Below are 7,966 nucleotides of genomic sequence, written 5' to 3'. Positions count from 1 at the left end.
AGAGCTTAGGTGGAGATCATGACTATGGACCTTTTTGTTATTCTTAAACAAGTTAAGGCTACTCATCAATTAGTCACATTGAATGTCCCAAAATAATTTCTCTAGGATAAATCAATATACGGGAAGTACTATACATAGCATAGTTTGGCTAAGTAATTAGTTTACTTATTCGAGTATTGAAAGTTTAAATTCTATTATATATATATAATATATATTAATTTATTGATCAATAATACATTTTTAAATAAAATTTAAATTTACAGTTGATTAATTCTTAATCTATTAAATTAAAAAATACAATAGATCACCAAAGCAGCTAACACTAATCCTGTTTATTTATTTATTTGTATGGAGTTTATTCTCATAATATTTAAACTAGGAGGCTAATTACAGAAAAATAATAAATATTATTGAAGTCCAATAAAAATAGTTATTTTGATAGGATTTTTTACGGTTATTAGTTGTCAAAAAATATTTAACATTGTTAGAAAAGGATTTAAAAATATTTAAAAATATCATTAACAATATTTTTATTCAAAAATTCATGTGCATGCTAATTAAAAATTAGTCACTATATATTTATATATAAATATATATTATTTAATTTATTTTTAATATTTATTTTATATTTAAATATATATTTTATATCAGTAATTAATTTAATTTAATAGTTAATTTTTTGTGTATATACATAATATGATTGACTTTTATTAATATTTATTTTTGACGATCAATAATAACGTAACTAATTGTTAATAAAGATATTGTTAATGAAGATTTTTTTTTATGATTAAGTGACTGTTAAATATATCTTTGAATATTTTTTAAAATAATTATCATTGATCGTATTAAACTTTTAAATTTTTTTTGGGACGAATAAGTAGACCATTTAACCAATCCAAGTTAAACGTTTTAAATATCAATTTCGTTACGTTATCAACAGTATTTTTGTCAACTTCTACCAATTCTTATTTATAATTGTGTTTAATAGAAATGTCTTTGAAGATGTGTCTAATAAAAATATTTTTTTATGACTATATTTAATAAAAGTGTCTTTATAAATATATTTTCTGAATGTGTCTCTTTATATATATTTAAAATATAATAATTAATTATTGTTAGCAATAAGTTGAGAAATAATATGTTGGCACCTCTACTTTTCCTTTAAATATATGTTTATTTATCTTGTTTCTTTTGTATCGCTCAAGACAAATGAAATAATTAACATTGAGGACATACATACGTACTTTTGCTTTGCACTTTTACTACCCTTTGATGATTATTAGAGCTACATTATTGTCATTTCCTAGTGCTGTATAGTGAACAAACAACTACTCAGTAGGTGTCTAAATATATGTGGTCTAATTAGCTAGGTTGGTTAAGATGATGAGATCATTTTTTACATTAACACACAGATACAAAGCCTGCAAGGATTGTATCATTAGCTTAATAATAATAAGCTGAACAACCATCACTTAGCTTATGAATCTCAGAGAATTAATTAGAAAGGGACAAGAATAAGAGAGAAGAAGGAGCTTATCAAGATTTGGCACATGTATGTCTAATGTCTCAATAGAACATCCATAGTGTCACTTCATGATTGATGATCACAAAATTTGATTCATCAATTACAGTAGCAAGTAAGAAGGGGATAGATGGTGAAAAATGGTAGGGACTAAGAATTGGAATGGGGCCAAATAGGGGCCACCATGCCTCATACATAGCGTAGTAACTTTTCCTTTTTCTTTTAGGGCGTTGGCTGTTCCATTACGTCACCACCAACATACACACCCTTTTTAGACATTTCTTTACTCTCATTTTTAAGAATAGAAAAAAAAATTAAATTGAGTAATGTTATGAATTTCGTGGGGATAATATTTAGAAAAGATTTCATCTCGAAGGCAACACTTGAAAAAGAGTTTTACAATGCTTTTAACTCTTCGTTCATATAAATTAACTTTTGTAATGATAATAATTTTCTTAAGGTCTTGTAACATTGAGAACTAACCAATTAAAAAGGACAATTTGCATAGAGTTCTAATTAGCAAAAGGCCAAATGAAGTATCAAAAAATAGAATTGTTGAAATCCTGGCTCTTAAAAAGAATATTATGTTATGAGTATTGTGGGATTAACATATAAAAAAGAGTTTTATATCGCAAGGATAAAAAAATCTTATAAAATTTCAAACTCTTTCACTATATAAACTAGTTATTGTAGTAATAGTTCTCCTAAAATTTTATAGCTTATCATAAATAATTGCAATAGCAATAGTATATTATACATTAACAAAAGAATTAATACAATAAATTTAGAAGTTCCAATAGATGATAATATTATATATATTACAAAGAGCAATGATACGTAACTAATAAAATTTATTGTTTTTAATTAATTAATATTTGACTAACAAAAATAATTTTAAATCGATATAAAAAATATAATCATATTATATACATCCTACTAAAATCAATTATTAATATAAAATATATATTATAAAAAATTAAATAATACATATATGTATATATAAATAATAAATAACTGATTTTAATGTATAAATAATATTTAAAAGAAATGTTAATTTTAGGAACTCCTAAAGTCCCTTTAAGATTCTTCATGTGTCTGTCCTCTTAGTTAGTTCCTCTCACATTCAACCCTTTAACTTCCTCTCTCTCTCTCTCTCAAGCTTCTACACAAGACAGATATGGATTTAGAAAGAGACTCTTAGCTTATTGAGTGAGAGAGAGGGAGAGCAAAATCTGGCATTGTCCTCTGTTGGTTTATGGTTAGGTGATGGTGGTAGAGGTGGCAGCTGAGAGATCCAACCATTTGGCTCTATCTGCCATCTTCAATTCCTTCTCTTCAAAACTTTTGCACCAATTCAGTGACATATTCTTATTCTTTGCCACATAACAAACACAACCAAACTGCATCCACTCATTAGGGTTTCTATTTTATTCCTCATCACACCTTGCTTTCTGTGCCTTCTTCACTTCTTGTGTTTTCTTTCTCCTCGGGATCTGAAACGCTTTCCATTCCCGACGGACTTATTGTCTTTGCTACTATCTTTTCATCTCATTCTCAAACTCAAACTCAAGCACTACTCACCATTTCCGGAGCAAGATTATCGATTTCTGTGAGCTCTCATACATACACTTTCTCTCATTTCATTACTTTTTTTAGTTTTTCTTTTTTACACATTCATGATATCTTCAGTTATAAATTAAATATACAGAGTCTCTAATATATGTATGACATGTATTGTGGCACTAATTAAATAGAGCATGCTTACTTATGAATTTTGTTAATAACCGATGTTCTTAAAATAATGACTAACATTTTCAATGAGAGAAAATAGCATATCTTTTGATATTTTGATTCTTATTTTTATTTCAAATATTTAATTTTAGTAACCTTGGCTTCGTAATTAGTACTCTCTTAAAATACTGACTAATTAATAATACCTTAAAGTCATTATTATGTGCAGTTTGTTCTATAAGATGGAGGTATTGAAACTTTTCTTTAGATTAATTTGGAGATGTTAAAAACAAGAAATACTTAAAAGTGATCAAAATTAATTTAAAAAGCTAAAGGGCAGATTTGATTTCCATATTCATATTTTGAATGGTTGATGATCTCGGATGTTGTGTCTTATTTGTCTAAACATACTGTGACACATAATAAGAAGGTTCATGAACTTTATTCTTTTGAAGCATGGGTCACATAAATCAGTGGGAATCACAATGAGTGACACGCACTATATTGTGTGTATATATATGTTGATCTAGTAACATACTTAGTTAGTATTGTGTGTGTGCATGTCCATTATCACATGTGTGTTGACTATGTGAACATTTTCACACGCATAATCATATCATCATGGTCTTGCTTTTTTCTCCATCTACACTTTATAACGACAAACCACATTGGATATCAATTCTTATTTGTTATATTTCCGTCTTCCAATATCAGAAATTAGGTTAATTAAGCATTGTTGTTTATGCTTATAATTGGATTAATTATGTCGTCATTATACTACTACATACTGTAGGAGGTGTAATTAATTTGCTATTGTTTTTCATTATTGTTGGGCACTTGTTGATATAATCAAAAGTAAATATTAGATGGTGTAAGTTTATCGTTTAAAAGACGCTACTCTGTAAATATTTGGAAAATGTCCAAATTCGCCTTATTATGAAATAGTTAGGGATTGAAAAAGCAAGGAGAATAAAAGTAACTTGTAAAGAAATTATTATAAAGTGGAAACTCAGTCGACTTCACGTGAAGTTAATACCTGAGAGCCATTAGATGATTTGACTAATTTGACTAAATTTTCATCTAACAGCTCTTATGTATCAACTTCACGTGAAGTTGACTGCACCTGAGTTTTCACCTTATTATTATAAAGGTGTTCTTGCATTGTCACTAATAAATTGGGCAAGCCACAATGCATTAAGGGATGGAAGTATCTTACTATAAATTTTGTGCAGGAGTGAAAAATTGCATGGAGAATATGAATAGTTTTTGTCATGTTCCCCCGGGTTTTAGATTCCACCCCACGGATGAAGAACTTGTTGATTACTACCTTAGGAAGAAGGTTAGTTCAAGGAAGATTGAGCTTGATGTAATCAAAGATGTTGACCTCTACAAAATTGAGCCATGGGACCTTCAAGGTACATACACATGCATGCATATACTATATGTATTGTGAGGATATATATTGTTAATTAATGAATAAGTTGTTCAAATTTTGAAGAGATATGCAGGATAGGAAGAGAAGAGGAGAATGAATGGTACTTCTTTAGCCACAAGGATAAGAAGTATCCAACAGGAACAAGAACAAATAGGGCAACAGCAGCTGGGTTTTGGAAAGCAACGGGAAGAGACAAAGCTATATATTCAAAGCATGATCTCATAGGGATGAGGAAGACATTAGTCTTTTATAAAGGTAGAGCTCCTAATGGACAAAAATCCGATTGGATCATGCACGAATATCGCCTTGAAACTGATGAAAATGCCGCACCACAGGCAAGTTTAATTCTATATTTTTCGGTCATAGAAATATTTGCATACATACATAATTAAAGACATGAATGCATGCATGCATGGATGCAGGAAGAAGGATGGGTGGTGTGTAGAGTATTCAAGAAGAGAGTAACAACGATGCGTAAAGTGATGATGAGAGAGCATGATGAGTCTCCTAATTCTTCTTGTTGGTACGATGAGCAAGAATTGATGATGATGGAATCGCCAACAAAGCAACAATCCTCTATTCTTCTTCATCAATCCACCAATAATAACCATTCCAATTTGATGCAGCTACCACCATATCCTCTCATCAAGAAAGAGCTTCATCACCCATCATCATCATACCCCTTCCTTCAGCTTCCACTCTTAGAGTCTCATCAACAATCTGCTGCTGCACCTTCCTCCATTTCTGAACAACTCATCATGCCACCACCAATTGGAGGAGGAGGAGGAGAACAAGTCCCTAGTTTTCAGTCATTCTTCAATAATGAACAACAAGAAGTAGGAGTTCTTGATTGGAGAGTTCTTGACAAGTTTGTTGCTTCACAACTTAGTCAAGATGATAATCATGCATCCTCTAATAGTATTGTACAAGATCTCACACAGGAAATTGTTATGGTGCCTCACAATGATGCTGCATCAACATCAAACTCCCTCACCTGCCCAATTGATTTGTGGAAATAGCATCATGGATTCCACCATATTATAAATTCCTCATTTTGGGTACTTACTAATTACATTATTTTACATATATATATATATATTAGATACAATTAAATCTTCAACTGCAACTACTCTTTAAATTCATGTACATATATAAACCTGCTAATATATAATGGGATGGAGGGCATGCATGAATTTAACTATTAGCTTCATTCTGATGCCTCCACCTTTTTTAATTATTAGGACAGTTAAATAGTTAGTAACAAGACATATTCACCTTACTTAGTTTTAATTTGCGGGGTTTGAATTAAGTTGTATTGTTTGCTACGGATTATTATGATGGGCACTACTTAAATTTGTTTTTATCATTGTGCTAAGTCAAAACTACTCAAGCAGCAACAGCTGCTGTTTTTATTTGATTACTGTTGACCTGAGTTTGTATCGTATTTGTGTTTGTATGTTACAATTAAGAGAAATAAATTGTTCTATATATTCTTTGTTTGTTGCAAATTAACTTTTTAATAGTTGTAATAAAACTACTTCTTTTACAAATTTTTTTGTTGATAAGAAGAGATATATATCTTTTATATAAGATTTTTTTAAATTTACGCAAATTCCATTAAATTTTAGCTTATAAAAATTTTGATATTATATTATAAAATTATTTTTTCTAAAAAATTAAATTAATAAAAATTATCTAAATAATTATATCTCTAATAATATTTAACATTTCATCCTATACAAGAGACTGACTAATCCAATTTATTTAACGCATATTCATGGTTAAAGATTTTCAATTCGTCCTTAAACTCTTATTATCTATATATCCACCAACCTAAACTATTGTCAAATTGAGTTACACCATATTAGTAAAACCTGTGTTTAATAATATATAACTTATTGTTTCTTCATTGAATATGGTTTGGCTTTCTTCGTAAGTGGTAGAATAATTAAAATATTATCTTTTGGCTAAGGATTATATATTAAATAAAAAGTCCAGGAGATGAAAATGTTAATTAACCTTGATTGATAATATTTGAATCCATAATTACTCTTGATCTTCACTATCATATATATAGCCGCATATTTGTCGCATGGTTCCTTTCCTTGGAAACAAAGATTAAAAAGTATAATGATGATTGATAGATGGTCCCTCAGCTCTCGAGCATCGAGACTCTAGATCTTATATGCTAATTAAGACAAAAGGTTAACGAGACCTTAATTATATAATATATATAAAAAATATTATTTACACATAAAAAATAATCACTAAAATAATAAAATTAGTCTATTTATTTGTATATAATAAATACATATGTAATTTATTTTATTTTTAATATATATTTTATATTTTAATATTTTTTTACATTCGTAACTAATTTAGGTGATTAATTTTAATATATATTTAGTATGATTATATATATTCTCAAAAAGTTGGAATTGAAGAATCACATATCTAAACCGTAGAATGTTGCATTGTCCCCACGTTAGGGACCTAAGATCCTTATCAATATGCCTTGTGTNTGAATTATATTAGATAGATCAGACAAGATAATGAGAGGGAGCTCGGTACCACACTTATTCTTTGCTGCCAAGTCTCGCATGTGCCTTCAATTAAATCTTTGAGGTTTGATTTAGAAGGCAAGCAATATCGAAGATATTATATGTATAGCCTAAGCTTGAAATTGGTTTATATATATTATATTATATAAGAAGTTAGCTTTATAGTTATTCCAATTGGCAATATATCATCGAAAAGAAATTATTAGAGTCATGATATTTAGGGTTTGAAAAAGTAGAGAGAACAATGTTTTTTTTTAATAATTTAAATAATAATTTAACAACTTAAACAATAGGTTAAAAAGGAAAAATTAAATTTTAAATTAATTAAATATATTCTTATTTTAAATGATTATTAAATTTAAAATACAGTTCGTTATTTACGTTATTCGTATCTCTTATTATTTACCCGCTCTTTAATATTCGTAAAAATCTTGAATTTTAACAAATAAAAATTATTAAATGGCAATAATATCAGAGTAGAAATGTATGTGTATATATTATGCATGTAATTATTTGAAGAAATTAAGATATATATGGTAGTTGGTTCAGAAAACATGAAATCTTATTACTAGGCCTGGTAAATTAAGGCAACAATATGAAAACAATGAATCAGGTGCGACAAAATTAGTTATCTCTAAAAACATATAAAGAAGAAGCTAAGAGCGGTGATGAAAAAAGCACCAAACATATGGTTTAGTAGTTATAGTATACTAA

At 28.4% G+C, this 7,966-nt stretch overlaps 1 protein-coding gene across 1 annotated transcript; it reads left to right on the top strand.

The window, feature by feature from the left end:
• The first annotated feature begins 2,649 nt into the window (after positions 1-2,649).
• Positions 2,650-6,012, top strand: LOC107477562 (NAC domain-containing protein 7-like). Its single transcript, XM_016097604.3, has 4 exons — positions 2,650-3,134; positions 4,489-4,671; positions 4,755-5,026; positions 5,114-6,012. The coding sequence occupies exons 2-4, from the start codon at positions 4,503-4,505 to the stop codon at positions 5,708-5,710; spliced, it is 1,038 nt and encodes a 345-aa protein (XP_015953090.1). The 5' UTR covers positions 2,650-3,134; positions 4,489-4,502; the 3' UTR covers positions 5,711-6,012.
• Positions 6,013-7,966: the final 1,954 nt, after the last annotated feature.

Source organism: Arachis duranensis, chromosome 3 (genome assembly GCF_000817695.3).
Source record: "Arachis duranensis cultivar V14167 chromosome 3, aradu.V14167.gnm2.J7QH, whole genome shotgun sequence".
NCBI classification, from domain to species: Eukaryota; Viridiplantae; Streptophyta; class Magnoliopsida; order Fabales; family Fabaceae; genus Arachis; species Arachis duranensis.
The sequence above is the reverse complement of the archived record's forward strand: the minus strand, read 5'-3'. Positions and strand labels throughout refer to the sequence as shown.